At 62.3% G+C, this 13,571-nt stretch overlaps 1 protein-coding gene across 5 annotated transcripts in view; it reads left to right on the top strand.

The window, feature by feature from the left end:
• The window catches only part of GRID2IP (Grid2 interacting protein), a gene marked incomplete at both ends in the record, with an annotated part of 29,499 nt that extends 16,458 nt beyond the window's left edge, over positions 1-13,041 (top strand). For 3 of the 5 annotated variants that reach the window (XM_081090874.1, XM_081090877.1, XM_081090876.1), the window contains 15 exons: positions 2,525-2,679; positions 3,942-4,094; positions 4,306-4,403; positions 4,806-4,923; positions 6,189-6,544; positions 7,188-7,607; positions 8,065-8,152; positions 8,839-8,916; positions 9,347-9,543; positions 10,247-10,402; positions 10,533-10,619; positions 11,627-11,756; positions 11,837-11,955; positions 12,565-12,729; positions 12,970-13,041. In XM_081090874.1, coding sequence (XP_080947000.1) covers positions 2,525-2,679; positions 3,942-4,094; positions 4,306-4,403; positions 4,806-4,923; positions 6,189-6,544; positions 7,188-7,607; positions 8,065-8,152; positions 8,839-8,916; positions 9,347-9,543; positions 10,247-10,402; positions 10,533-10,619; positions 11,627-11,756; positions 11,837-11,955; positions 12,565-12,729; positions 12,970-13,041 — 2,392 coding nt within the window. Of the gene's footprint in view, positions 1-2,524; positions 2,680-3,938; positions 4,095-4,305; positions 4,404-4,805; positions 4,924-6,188; positions 6,545-7,187; positions 7,608-8,064; positions 8,153-8,838; positions 8,917-9,346; positions 9,544-10,246; positions 10,403-10,532; positions 10,620-11,626; positions 11,757-11,836; positions 11,956-12,564; positions 12,730-12,969 lie in introns of all 5 variants that reach the window. The other 2 variants (XM_081090873.1, XM_081090875.1) reach the window with 1 other exon arrangement.
• Between the last annotated feature and the right edge of the window lie 530 nt (positions 13,042-13,571).

Genomic DNA, 13,571 nt, shown 5'->3' with positions numbered 1-13,571 from the left:
ACCCTTCAGTCCACAGGCCGATGCTCTATCCATTGAGCCAAACGGGTTAGGGCTGTCTCTATCATTTCCCTGTTCATTTTACATGAACAGAATGGTACAATATGTGGATTTTTGTGTCTACTTCTTGCCCTTAGAGCAGTGGTTCTCAACCTTCCTAATGCTGCGACCCTTTAATGCAGCTCCTCATGTTGTGGTGACCTCCAACCATAACATTATTTTCGTTGCTACTTCATAACTGTAATGTTGCTACTGTTATGAATCATCATGTAAATATCTGATTTGCAGGATGTATTTTCATTGTTACAAATTGAACATAATTAAAGCATAGTGATTCATCACAAAAACAACATGTAATTATATATGTGTTTTCCGAAGGTCTTAGGCGACCCCTGTGAAAGGGTCGTTTGACCCCCAAAGGGGTCGCGACCCACAGGTTGAGAACCGCTGCCTTAGAGTGTTGTCAACATTCATCCAAGTTATAGCATCAAGTAGCATCGTTTCTTTTTTATGGCCGAGAATATTCCGTTGCATGGACAGAACACATTACGTTGGTCCCCCCTCAGTTGACGGACGTGTGGTGCTTCCGCCTTTCATTTCCTTTTGGCCCCACCCCCTCTCCCTCGCCCCTCCCGCCGTTTACTGGGCACGTTTCCTCTGAAGATGTTCTTGAACAGTGGGCATTGCTGTTCCGCGTGGTGTTTTTATTTCACATCATCATGTGCTCTGTGCTGCATTCTGTGTCTGGCTGTTCTCCCACCAAGTGCCCTGTCTCTGCATCTGTCCACGTGGCTCTGCGGACATTGTTTCCACTGCAGCCACATTCCCTGGGCCCGCAGCCACTGTCTCCTCTCTTTACCTCGCCTGCGGCGACAGGGGCCGCCTCCCGCGGCTCCAGCGCAGTAACACTGCCGAACGCCTGTGTGCTCATCCCCGGGGAGCTGTGTACCATCCATTGAAATTTATGTCTGAGAGGAAATTGCCGGATGCTAAGGTATTTGCTTACTGAGCTGGACAAGGCTGTGCCGAACTGCTCCCTGGCGCTGGTTTTACCCGCACCAGCGGTGCAGGAGGGCTCCCCCAGCCCCGGGTCCTCGCCGCCATATGGCACTATCCAGCTGTCTATTTTTGCTGGTCTTTTTGGCCATAAAGTCACATCTTATTTGGTTTTTATTTAAAAATATACTTTTGTTGATTTTGGAGAGGAAGGGAGAGGAGAGAGAAACATCAATGATGAGAGAGAATCATGAATTGGCTGCCTCCTGCACGCCCCCCACTGGGGATGGAGCCCGAAACCTGGGCATGTGCCCTGCCCGGGAATCAAACTATGACCTCCTGGTTCATAGGTCAACACTTAACCACTGAGCCATGCCAGCCTGGCAAGGGTTTTTAATTACTAATTATTTTAGACATCCTTTAATATCCTCCTTAACTTTTTTCATTTTCTTTTCCATAAGTTACCCATTCAGACCTGTTGTCCATTTTTGTTTTATTGGGCTTTTTGTTCTTGTGGATTTGCAGGAGTTCTGTGTATATGTGAGGTACTGGTTCCTTGTTGGTTTTGAATATTGTCACTATCCCCTCCCATTTGCCACTTCTGTTAGTATTGACATTTTACGAAGTCCTTCCTTGCCTCTAGTGGTTCTCAACCTTCCTCATGCCGCGACCCTTTAATACAGCTCCTCATGTTGTGGTGACCCCCAACCATAAAATTATTTTCGTTGCTACTTCATAACTGTAATTTTGCTACTGTTATGAATCGTGATGTAAATATCTGATATGCAGGATGTATTTTCAGGGGTCGCGACCCACAGGTTGAGAACCGCTGCAGCTCAAGAGATGGTTTCCTGCTTTCTCTTCTGCTAAGTTTAGAATTGTATCTTCGCGCTTCGGTTTTTACCCACCTAGAGTTCATCTTTATGCCAGGTCCTGTGTGAGGACACAGTTTTACTTTTTCCACATAATGCAGAGGTCAGCACACTATTTCTGTGAGGGGCTGGAGAGTCAATATTTCAGGCTTTTGGGGCCATACAGTCTGCATTGAAACTATTCAACTCCACTGTTGTCGCTTGCAAACAGCCATAGACAATCTATAAGCAAACAGGCAGGCCTTGTTCCAATAGAACTTGCTTCACAAACACAGATTTGGGCCCACAGGCCGTCATTTGCTGATCCCCGGCACAGTGGCTCGGCTCTCCCAATACACGCCATGCATTCCAACCTTCACAACGGCTCTGGGCAAGAGGTGTCATTTTTATCCCCATTTCACAGATGAGGAAACTGAGGCAGAGAGCTAAGTAACCTGAGAAAGGTCGCTTGGCTGGTACGTGGTGGAGGCAGGACTTGAATCTGGGCAGTTGTCCCCAGGGCCTGCCTTCCCACCCAGCTCTCTGTCTTGGCAGTGGGAAGGGGGGCAGGGCAGGAGCCCGAACTCTGTGGCCTGGAAGTGCCCCCCTCATCCGTCCCCACCCCATTCCCTGAGGTGAGGCCCTGAGTAGTGAACCCCTGGCTCCTGCGCCTCCCCCAGGAACATCGACACCCTCATTGTCGACGTCTACCCGGTGCTGGACACGCCCGCCAAGCAGGTGCTCTGGCAGTTCGTCTACCAGCTGCTGACTTACGAGGAGCAGGAGCTCTGCCATGAGAAGATCGCATGTTTCCTGGGCTACACCGCCATGACCGGTGAGCAGCCCTCCCCCCAGCCCGCCCCCCTGCCCCACCAGGTGAGCAGCCCTCCCCCAGCCCCGCCGCCTGCCCCACCAGGTGAGCAGCCCTCCCCCACCCAGGCACCTGTTCTCACCTGCTAGGTACAGTGGGGCCTTGACTTACGAGTGTCCCGACTAACGAGTTTTTGGAGATAGAGCCGTCTCTCGGCCGATTTTTTGCTTTGAGTTGCGAGCTAAAATTCGGGTTATGAGCCAGCTTCAGATACCCCACCGCTAGTTGGTGCAGCGAACGTCACAGTGAACGCCACAACATCAGCCCAGCATCACGTGTCTCACTCGTTCACTTTAAGATTTGACATACGAGTAGTTTGAGTTACGAGCTCCGTCACGGAACGAATTAAACTCGTAAGTCAAGGCCCCGCTGTATTAGAGAGGACCTGGCCCCCCCCCCCCCACAGATGTGCCCACGTGCCACGCTGATACCCAACACACCCAGCCGGCTCCACGCTTGGCCTCACGGATGTGCCTTCCTTACGGATGTGCCTTCCCAGCTTCAAGGAGCAAATGCAGCCTTAAACCCCCCCCCCCCCCCCCAGCTCACCACCTGCGTCTCGGTGGCTGTGTGGCACCTCAGGAAGCGTGTCACAGATTGAGAAGCGCGTGTGGCCGCTGTTTGCAGACCCGGATTGTGGGCGTGCAGCTGGGTCACACCTGGCTGGGCACAGACACCAGTCAGTGCCCGTGAGCCCACGACACCATGCACTTCATCGTTTCAGCCACGGGATGCAAACCCTGGCTTTTGTTTTAGCCGCTCTGCCCCTGCTGGTCCCAGCCTGCAGCTCCACATGCTGGCGCCCTCGTGTGCCCACCAGCCCTAGTCCCAGGGGCCCACCGTGAGCAGGGGGAGGGGCCAGGGTTTTAGCAAGAACGGGGTGCAGGTGTCTCACACATCTGCCTAGACCTGGAACCTTCCTTCCCACCCCGTCAGTCCCTAAGGCAGCAGTGCTCGGAGGTGAGACCTTGATGATGGGGCCCTAGGCTCGTGTCATGAGAAAAGGCCCTGTGGCCACCTCCCCCCTCGGTTCTCAGGCTGGCGCCACTCCTGCTCCTGTCCTGGCACCCCTCTCTCACCCCAGGCTTCCCCTCCACAGCTGTCCTAGAGCCAGGCAGGGCCGGGGCACAGACTGGCACAGCTGCTGCCCTCGCCCTCCCTGTGTTTGGCTGCTCCTTGTCTGGCTGAGGGGCAAGCGTCCACCTCCCCTTCGTGTCCCACAGCAGAGACAGAGCCGGAGCTGGACCTGGAGCCGGAGCTGGATATGGAGCCGGAGCCGGAGCCGGTGCCCGAGCCCCAGCCGCGGAGCTCCCTGCGGGCCTCCTCCATGTGCCGCCGCAGCCTGCGGTCCCAGGGCCTGGAGACCGGCCTCGCCTGCGGTAGGCCCCGGGCCAGACCCAGCAGCAGGAGCGGGTTCGAGGGCAAGGCCTGGGCTGGTTCCCCAGCTGCAGAGTGAGAAACCCCGGGAAGCAGGCTGAGCGGCGGCCCTCCTGGGCTGCAGGGCTCGCAGGTAGCGGGTTCTTTCTCCTGGGCCCCCCTGGTCTGGCTGGTGCCTGACTCTGCCCTCCCTGCCCCCCCGACTCCCAGCAGGTCCCAGTGACTGCCCTGAGGTGCCTCTTCCTCTGATCCCGGGCGAGCGCCAGGCAGGCGACGGCACATCCCTTCCCGAGACCCCCAACCCCAAGATGGTGAGACCTCTGTGCCCGCCTGGTGGTGTCGTGGGGGGCCGGGGCAGATCCCTGACTCTTTTTTTCACTTTTTATTGATTTATTTGTTTTAAAATATATTTTTATTGATTTCAGAAAGGAAGGGAGAGGGAGAGAGCGATAGAAACATCAGTGATGAGAGAGAATCATTGACCGGCTGCCTCCTGCACTCCCCCTATTGGGGATCGAGCCCCCAACCCGGGCAAGTGCCCTGACCGGGAATTGAACCATGACCTCCAGGTTCATAGGTCGACGCTCAACCACTGAGCCACACTGGCCCGGCAGATCCCTGCTTCTCGGACCACCCAGGCCTGGCCCGCCAGGCCACCTGAGGGTCACGTGGAGGAGGGAGGGCGCTGGACTCTCCCGCCTCCTTGTCCGCAGATGTCGGCCGTGTATGCGGAGCTGGAGTCCAGGCTAAGCAGCAACTTCGCAGGGAGGAGGGGGTCCACCTCCAGATCCCGAGCCTCCCCCCCAGCGCCCAGCCCGGCTGGCACAGCAGGTAGGCGCTCCGCCGCCCGCTCCTGAGGGCAGCACGGGCTCTACCCACTCGGCTGGCTGGGTGCTGGCCCGCCTCCAGGCCCAACCCTGGAGCCCCCTCTCTGCTCCCTGGCCATGGGCTTGAGTTCTGGGGACCACAGCAGCCTCCACGGCGAGGGGCCATCAAGGTCAGGGTTGTCCTTGTCCCTCCGCGTCCCCTCTGAGCCTCACCCCTGCTGTGGATCTAGAAAAGCAGAGGGCTGCCCCCAAAGGAGCCCCGGCCAGCACGTGGCTGCTGGGTAAACGGGTAAGTGTGGCCTCGCTCTGGGAACCGCACAGCCGGAAAGGTGGTTGCTCACAGGACACACACACACACACACACACACACACACACACACTCATACACACACTCATACACACACACACACTCACACACACACACTCACATACACACACACTCACACACACACACACTCACATACACACACACTCACACACACACACACTCACATACACACACACACATACACACTCTCACATACACACACACTCACACACACTGTCACACACACACACACTTTCACATACACACACACTCACTCACACTCTCGCACGCACGCACACATACTCGCACACACACTCGCACGCGCACACACACACACACACACTTTCACACACACACACTCACACACACACACTCACACTCACATACACTCACACACACACATACTCACACACACACTCGCACACTCTTATACACACACACTCTCACACACACACTCACACACTCACACACACACACTCACACACACTCTCACATACACACACACACACTCACACACACACACTGTCACACACACAGTCACATACACTCACACACACACACGTGATGACTCTGCTGAAGTGCAGAAGGCAGGGCCCCTGGCGATGCTCCTGGGAGCCGAGGGCCTGCTGGTGTGGGAGGTGCCCATGACCCTGAGTCTGGGCCTGGAGAAGGCCCCTTGGCCCTCGGAGCTGTGTGCAGTGGGGCCCAGTGGCACCCCGGTGTCACTCCCAGGAGGCCCTGGGTCTGTCCTGTCCTAGGCAGTGCCCCCACCTCGAACCTTCGGTCCCCCTCAGGGAAGAGCAGGGGGAGCGGGGTCCCACGGTTTTTCTGTGCCGTGTCCAGAGAGGGAAAGGAAGGTCCCAGGGACACACAGCAACCTGCCCCAGGCCCTCCCCTCCAGCCTGCCCTGGAGCCCAGGCACTGAGTGAAGCTGGGTCCTCACGCGCCCTCCCCCACCCCAGGGCCCAGGACCCTATCCGGCATCTCCTGGCCCAGCGAGCGGCTCCGACCCTCCCCCTGCTACTACCCGCTGTGCTCCGAGGGCCCGGCCTCCCCCAGCAGCTCCGAGTCCCACCCCTACGCCAGCCTGGACAGCAGCAGGGCGCCCTCCCCGCAGCCAGGCCCCCGGCCCCTGCACCCCGACAGCCCCCCCAGCCCGGACCTGGGCCGCCAGCCCAGCCGCAGGAAGCTCTTCACCGCCTCCGGGCCCGCGCGGAGCCGAGACACCGACCGCTTCCTGGACGCCCTGAGCGAGCAGCTGGGCCCGCGGGTCACCATGGTGGACGATTTCCTGAGCCCCGAGAACGACTACGAGGAGGTGAGCGTGGAGGTGGGGGGAGGCCCGGGGACGGGCGTGAAGGGGTGTCTCCTCAGGGAGCAGGGTCCCTGAGGCCTGCAAGAGGCCGCTGCCCTGGGTCCTGTCCCAAGCCAACCCTCCCCTCCCCACCCCCTCCCCCCCCGGCCTGCTTGAGCTAGGCCACACTTAACAAACAAACAAACACATTTTAATTGGTTTCAGAGAGGAAGGGAGAGGGAGAGAGAGCTAGAACATCAATGATGAGCGAATCATGGATCGGCTGCCTCCTGCACGCCCCACACTGGGCATCGAGCCCGCGTCCCGGGCATGTGCCCTGACTGGACTTGAACCCGGGACCCCTGAGCCAAACGGGCCAGGGCTATCCCACCCTTTGACTCAAGTATGACACTCAGTACATCCCCGAGGCTACACATAGGCCTGGTCTGAGGTTACCTCCTCCTGTGCTAGCCAATCCCCCCCGCCCACCACACACACACTGTCAGGCCACCCCTCCCTCCGCCTCAGGCTTCCCACCAGCCCAGCCCATCCTTGTCCCAGGGCTGTTCCATCCCCTGCCCAGGCTCCCCCCCTCCCCCGCCTTTGCCCCTTGCTCCGCTGTCCCTGGCCCAGCCCGGTCCCCCCGCACCTGCTCTGTCCCCATCAGATGAGCTTCCATGAGGACGACCAGGGCAGCTTTGTCACCAACGAGCGGAGCAGCGCCAGCGAGTGCATCAGCAGCAGCGAGGAGGGCAGCTCCCTCACCTACTCCTCCATGTCCGACCACATCCCCCCGCCCCCGCTCAGCCCCCCGCCGCCGCCACCCCTGCCCTTCCACGACCCCAAGCCCAGCTCCCGCACCCCGGACGGTCCCCGGGGTCCCACTCAGACTCTAGCCAAGCCCCTCACCCAACTCAGCCACCCGGTCCCGCCCCCGCCCCCGCCACCCCTGCCCCCACCCGTGCCCTGTGCCCCCCCCATGCTGTCCCGGGGCCTGGGCCACCGCCGCAGCGAGACCAGCCACATGAGCGTCAAGCGCCTTCGGTGGGAGCAGGTGGAGAACTCGGAGGGCACCATCTGGGGTCAGGTAGGCGGCCTGAGGCCCCGGGGCCCTGCGCAGGGGGGTGGCCTGGGCAGCAGCATTGAGGACGAGGCCCTGTCCAGCGTCTAGCGCCACCCCCTCCAACCCCCCCACATTTCCCTGGCTCCGTTTCCCGGCATCAGGGACACGGGGCAGCTCACTCCCTGCAAAGCACACCTCAAAGCAGGGCCAGACCCCTCGGCCACCTCGAAGACCCCCTGGGGGCTCCAGCCCCTTTGCAGCCCTGCAGCCCCACTGTGCCAGCTGGGGGTTCCAGGAGTGCGTGTGATTGGCCAGCAGAGGAGCGGGTCGCACCTGAGAGCGGGTGATGTGGCTTCTCTGCAGGCCGCCCTGGGTTTATCCCAGCGCCCGAGGGGGCTCTCCCTGCGGGGTGGGGGGTGGGGGTGGGGGCAGCAGCCCAGCTGCCGGGCTCCTCCTCACTGCGAGCCGCCCTCCCTTGCAGTTGGGGGAGGACTCTGACTATGATAAGCTGAGTGACATGGTGAAATACCTCGACCTGGAGCTCCACTTTGGCACCCAGAAACCGGCTAGTGAGTGGCCTGAGGGCCCCGGGGGACCCCCATCCGAGGGCTGCACTGACATCCGTTCACTCACTGAGTCCCCGAGTTAAGGCCTCAGAGCTCAGTTTCCCGCCTCAGGACGGAGAGACTGAGAGCTGGCGTCTATGGCATAGTTACTGCACGCCAGACACCCTGCACCCCCATTTCAAATCCAACCCGAGACACTGATGACTTCCTGATGAGCAAGCACAGGGGGGCTGGGTGACCTCAGTCACAGCCCCAACGAGGCTGACAGGGGGCGTCCACCGTGCCCTCCCAGCCCCTCCCCTCGCCCTCTCTGTGCCCCTCCCTGTAGTTGTTGGGGGGGTGGGGAGGGGGTTGCAGGTATCCAGGGATCCTGTGTGGACAGTGGTCCCCGGATGGAAGAGAAAGGCCGTGTCCACCCAGGAGGCATCTGCAAGGCCCAGAGCGGTTGGTCCCCTCACCCGGGCAGCTCAGTCCCACCAGGCGGGGAGAGAGGACGGGGAGGGACGCGCCGTGCATGCTGAGCGCTAGGCTGGGCCCGAGAGTGCACGAGTGGGGCCCAGAGCTGATTCGATCTCAGCCACGGAAAGGGGGTGCCTGGGCTGTGGGGGTGGCCACCCCCTCCCCCCGCCTGGGTCCTCTCACAGCAGCCTTGCCTGGCCTCCCTCGCTCAACCATCATTTCCCTCCCAGAGCCCGTGCCCAGGCCCGAGCCCTTCAGGAAGAAGGAGGTGGTGGAGATCCTGTCCCACAAGAAGGCCTACAACACCTGTGAGGGGCAAGGGGTCCCCCGGGGCTGTGGGGGGCAGGGGGAGGCCGCCCTGATGGGAAACAGAAATTAGGCTGTAACCCCCTCCCAGCCCCCCCCCCCCATACACCTGCCATCCAGCGGGGCAGAGGCCCCTCCCAGCTCCCACATCCTGCCAGGTCCCCCCTGGGTAGGTACGGACCGGCCCCCCCATAGGTCCGCCCTCCTGTTGGCCGGGTTCTGGTCCTGCTTCCAGGCCCCTTCCTAGGTTCCTTGGCCCCATCGCCAGGCCCCACTCAACTCCAGATCTCTCTCCCGGAGAACCCCGCCTTGCCCACCTCTCCCGGCTCCTGCCCACCCTGGTCCTCCCCCCACTCCCCGGGCCCACCCAGCAGCCCAGGCGGATGTCCAGGCCCCGCCAGGCTCACCCGAGCCCCCCCCCCCCCCCCGCAGCCATCCTGCTGGCGCACCTGAAGCTGAGCCCGGCCGAGCTGCGGCAGGTGCTGATGAGCATGGAGCCGGGGCGGCTGGAGCCCGCGCACCTGGCGCAGCTGCTGCTCTTCGCGCCCGACGCGGACGAGGAGCTGCGCTACCAGGCCTTCCGCGAGGCGCCCGGCCGCCTCAGCGAGCCCGACCAGTTCGTCCTGCAGGTGCGCCGCCCGCTCCATCCCGGCTTCCCGAAGTCCGGGGGCCGTCGGTCCTGCTCCACATGCGCCCCCATGCTCACACCTCTGAGTACCAGTTTACACCTTTCTCTTTTAAAAAATATCTTTATTGAGAGGAAGGGAGAGAGAGAGAGAGAGAAACATCAATGATGAGAGAGAAGCATTGATCAGCTGCCTCATGCACGAAGGGGGGATCGAGCCCGCAACCTGGGCATGTGCCCTGACCGTGACCTCCTGATTCATAGGTCGCCGCACAAGCAGCCCATTTACACCTTTATGAGCCAGCTCCATTGGGATCCAGCTAGATGGGATACCCGTGCCCCTAGGGCAGTGGTCGGCAAACTGCGGCTCCGCAAACCACGGCTCGCGAGCCACATGCGGCTCTTTGGCCCCTTGAGTGTGACTCTTCCACAAAATACCGACTTCTGCGCATGGGCCACGAAGTTTCAATCGCACTGTACGTGCGCGCCCGCACGTGGTATTTTGTGGAAGAGCCACACTCAAGGGGCCAAAGAGCCACATGTGGCTCACAAGCCGCGCTTTGCCCACCATGGCCCTAGGGGCCCGGCTTATTGTCCTAAGGGAACACCTGGCCCCGCAGCCAGCCGGGACCCCAGGCTGCGATGGGGCGGTGGGTCTCCTGGTGGTGCTGGCGGATGGATGACTCCCGGCCCGGCCTTTGCGGCAGATGCTGTCGGTTCCGGATTACAAAACCCGCCTGCGCAGCCTCCACTTCCAGGCCACGCTGCAGGAGAAGACGGAGGAGATCCAGGCCAGCCTGGAGTGCCTGCGCCAGGCCTCCCTGGAGCTCAAGAACAGCCGGAAGCTCGCCAAGATCCTGGAGGTCAGCGCGCACCCCCTCCCTGTCACCGACCTGCCCCTCTGCCCCCTGGGGCTCCCGCCATGGACCAGGGGGTGAGGGCCAGGGGGTGAGGGGTGGAGGAGTACCTGCCCGCCCACCTTCCTTTCCACAGTTCGTGTTGGCCATGGGCAACTATCTCAACGACGGACAGCCCAAAACCAACAAGACCACGGGCTTCAAAATCAACTTCCTGACGGAGGTGAGGAGCTTGTCTTGCTCTGCCATTGAGGTGGGGGTGGGGGGTGGGGGGCGGCAGAGCAGAGGAGGGAACATCACCACCCAGGGGGCCTTCTCCAGGAGGAGCAGCGGCTGCCCAGGGGCCAGGATGTGACCGCGGCAAAGGTTGGGGGGAGGGAGGGTGCTGCTCCACGCCAAGCCTCCGGGTCTGGAACTATGGGGGGGGTGGGATCATGGAGGGGAGACTCCAAGTGGAAGGGGAGCGCCCACCTGGCAGGTTCTGTACCCCCAACAGCTCCCACACTGTCAGTCCAGCCACCCCCACCCCAAGATCTGGGATCAGAAACATGAGTACCCAGCCTTCCCCCCAGTGTTCCTGGGACGTCTGCCCAGGGAGCCTTTTGTGGTTTAACAAAAGAGGAAGAAAAACTCCACTTGCAGGTAGAAATGGTTTAGGCCAGCGGTCGCCAAACTGCGGCCCCTTGAGTGTGGCTCTTCCACAAAACACCACGTGCGGGCGCGCACGTACAGTGTGATTGAAACTTCGTGGCCACACTCAAGGGGCCAAAGAGCCGCATGTGGCTCTCGAGCCGCGGCTTGCCAACCACTGGTTTAGGATGTCTGAGGCTCAGCAGGGCCACAGACGCTTCAGAAAACCACAAGAGGGCAGGCCTGGGAGTGATGCTCCCCGCCCCCACCCGCCCTCCCCCGGGGAAGTCAGGGAGGTTGGGCTCTGCCTGCTGACAAGGCAAATGCTCAAGGACAGAGAAACCTGGGGCCTGCCTCTCCCTGCCTAGTTCCCGGGACCCCAGAGAGCTGGGCAGGGACCTCCAGGCTCCCGGGGGGCCTGTGGCACCCCAGCAGGTAAGACCCCGGAGGACGGAACACAGCAGTGGGGTTCTGAGTGTCAGAGTCGCGCTGAGGGCAGGGACTGAGGCGGGTCTGAGAGAAGCAGGGCTGGGACGCCTGGTCCCATGTGGTCAGCAAGCTGACGGGCCTGAGGAGGGCGTGTGTTGGGGTCACTTGCAGCTGAACTCCACCAAGACAGTGGACGGGAAGCTCACCTTCCTGCACATCCTCGCCAAATCGCTGAGCCAGCACTTCCCCGAGCTCCTGGGCTTCGCGCAGGACCTGCCCACGGTGCCCCTGGCGGCCAAAGGTAGGCTGGGCAGTGGGTGGGAGGCGGGCCCTGCCGCTGGGCGGGCGTGTGGCCCCACGAGGCCCTGACACTCCCTGCAGTGAACCAGCGGGCTCTGACCGGCGACCTGGACGACCTGCACGGCACCATCCGCGAGATCCAGGCTGCCTGCCAGAGCACGACCCCCTCCAGTGAGGACAAGTTTGCCGCCGTCATGACGGTATCCTCCGGGCAGCCTGGCCCAGTGGCCCAGGGGGCCCAGGGTGGTGGGGGGCCCTCGGGGGGAGCTGGCTCCGGCTCCGGTGACCACCGTCTCCCCACAGAGGTTCTGGCAGAGGCTGCTTTGTGTCCCGGGTGCCGGAAGAGGGTCCATCCTGGGCTGTTTAGAAGCCAAGCACGTGGGCCGAGGCTGTGCGCCCCTTGTCCTACGCTCTTGTTCCAGGTCCTGGTCCCCAGGAGAGCCCGGACCTAAGTTACCAGATAAAAAAAGAGGCTTGTCAGGCCCGGGCCAGCCCCAGGCAGTCGGGAGAGAGGGACATTCCCACTGGGCACAGAGTGACAAATGCCATAGAAAGAGAGGGAGGGGGGCAGGCCTAAAGAGGGGCAGGGGGCCACTCCCGGGAATGGCTGGAAAGAGGGGTGGTGGCACCTGAACAGAGCTGGGGGGGGCGGGGGGGAGAGAGCTGCTGGACAGAGGAGCGAGGGAAAGGCCCCAGCAGGACAGGGCTCAGGACTCGTTCAGGGGCACAGGCCTGGAGCACGGGCCGGGCGGCCGGGCTGTGTCTGGGGGCCCCAGCAGGTGGGCAGTTTCCTGAGCAGAGGCCCCCAGTCCTTCCTGGAGACGGCGCAGCCGGTGCTGCGGGCGCTGGACGGGCTGCAGCGAGAGGCCGTGGAGGAGCTGGGCAAGGCACTGGCCTTCTTCGGAGAGGACTCCAAGGCCACCACCTCTGAGGCCTTCTTCGGCATCTTCGCGGAGTTCATGAGCAAGTTCGAGGTGAGCCGGCCCTCGGGAGGCAGCCGGCCCCCGGGAGGGGCAGGGCCGGCGGTCAACAGAGGGAGCGGTCTTCTGTGAAGCCGGGTGTTGGGAAAGCCCCCCAGTGAGTGCCCCCGCCCCCCGGGGAGGGGTGTAGGCCTCTGCTTTGCTCGGTGCTGAAGCTGGCCAGGCAGGTGTTGGGTGAAGGGCTGGGGGCTCCCGGAACCACTGACAAACCCTCCCCCTGCTCCTCCCCCGCAGCGGGCCCTCGGCGACCTGCAGGCCGGGGAGGGTGGGCGCAGCTCGGGCATGGCTTCGCCCCTGGCCTGGTGACAGCGCGACCGCGCCCCCTTCGGCCTGGGTGTGGAGAGGAACACCAGAGGCTGCGGCCTCGGCCCCGGGAGCCTCGCCCACCTCTTGGACCCCTCCCGCCTGGGACCTCGGGCTGCTGTGCCCACGGAGCCCACGTCTCCAGCTACCTCAGCACTGAACGTCAGCCACTGCGAAGGTCGGGGTTCTGCCGGACCCCATCTTCCGGCCGAGCCCTAGCCCTGAGTGCCGGGGTGCAGGAGCCACCGTGCACTCGCAGGGAAGGTGACCCCCGGGAGGGCCGCCATCGCTCCCTGGCCTGGCTGTGCCCCGGTTCCGCGGGCCCCCTGCACCTCACGCCACCTGGCCCCCAGGCAGGCCAGCAAGGGCTGCCGCCCGAACCCTCGGGACGGAGGGGACTCGGGCGGGGGGCTGCGGCCTGCAGGTGAATTGCGAGTGGCCAGGGCCCTGGCGGCCTCTGCTGTCTGCTCCTCCATGGCTTGGCTCTCACCGGGCCCTGGGGGTCGTCATCGGGGGGCACAGACCTCCTGGAC

This window comes from Myotis nattereri, assembly GCF_964212035.1.
Source record: "Myotis nattereri genome assembly, chromosome: 5".
Taxonomy (NCBI): domain Eukaryota; kingdom Metazoa; phylum Chordata; class Mammalia; order Chiroptera; family Vespertilionidae; genus Myotis; species Myotis nattereri.
Note: the sequence above shows the minus strand (reverse complement) of the source record. Positions and strands in the feature narration are given on the sequence as shown.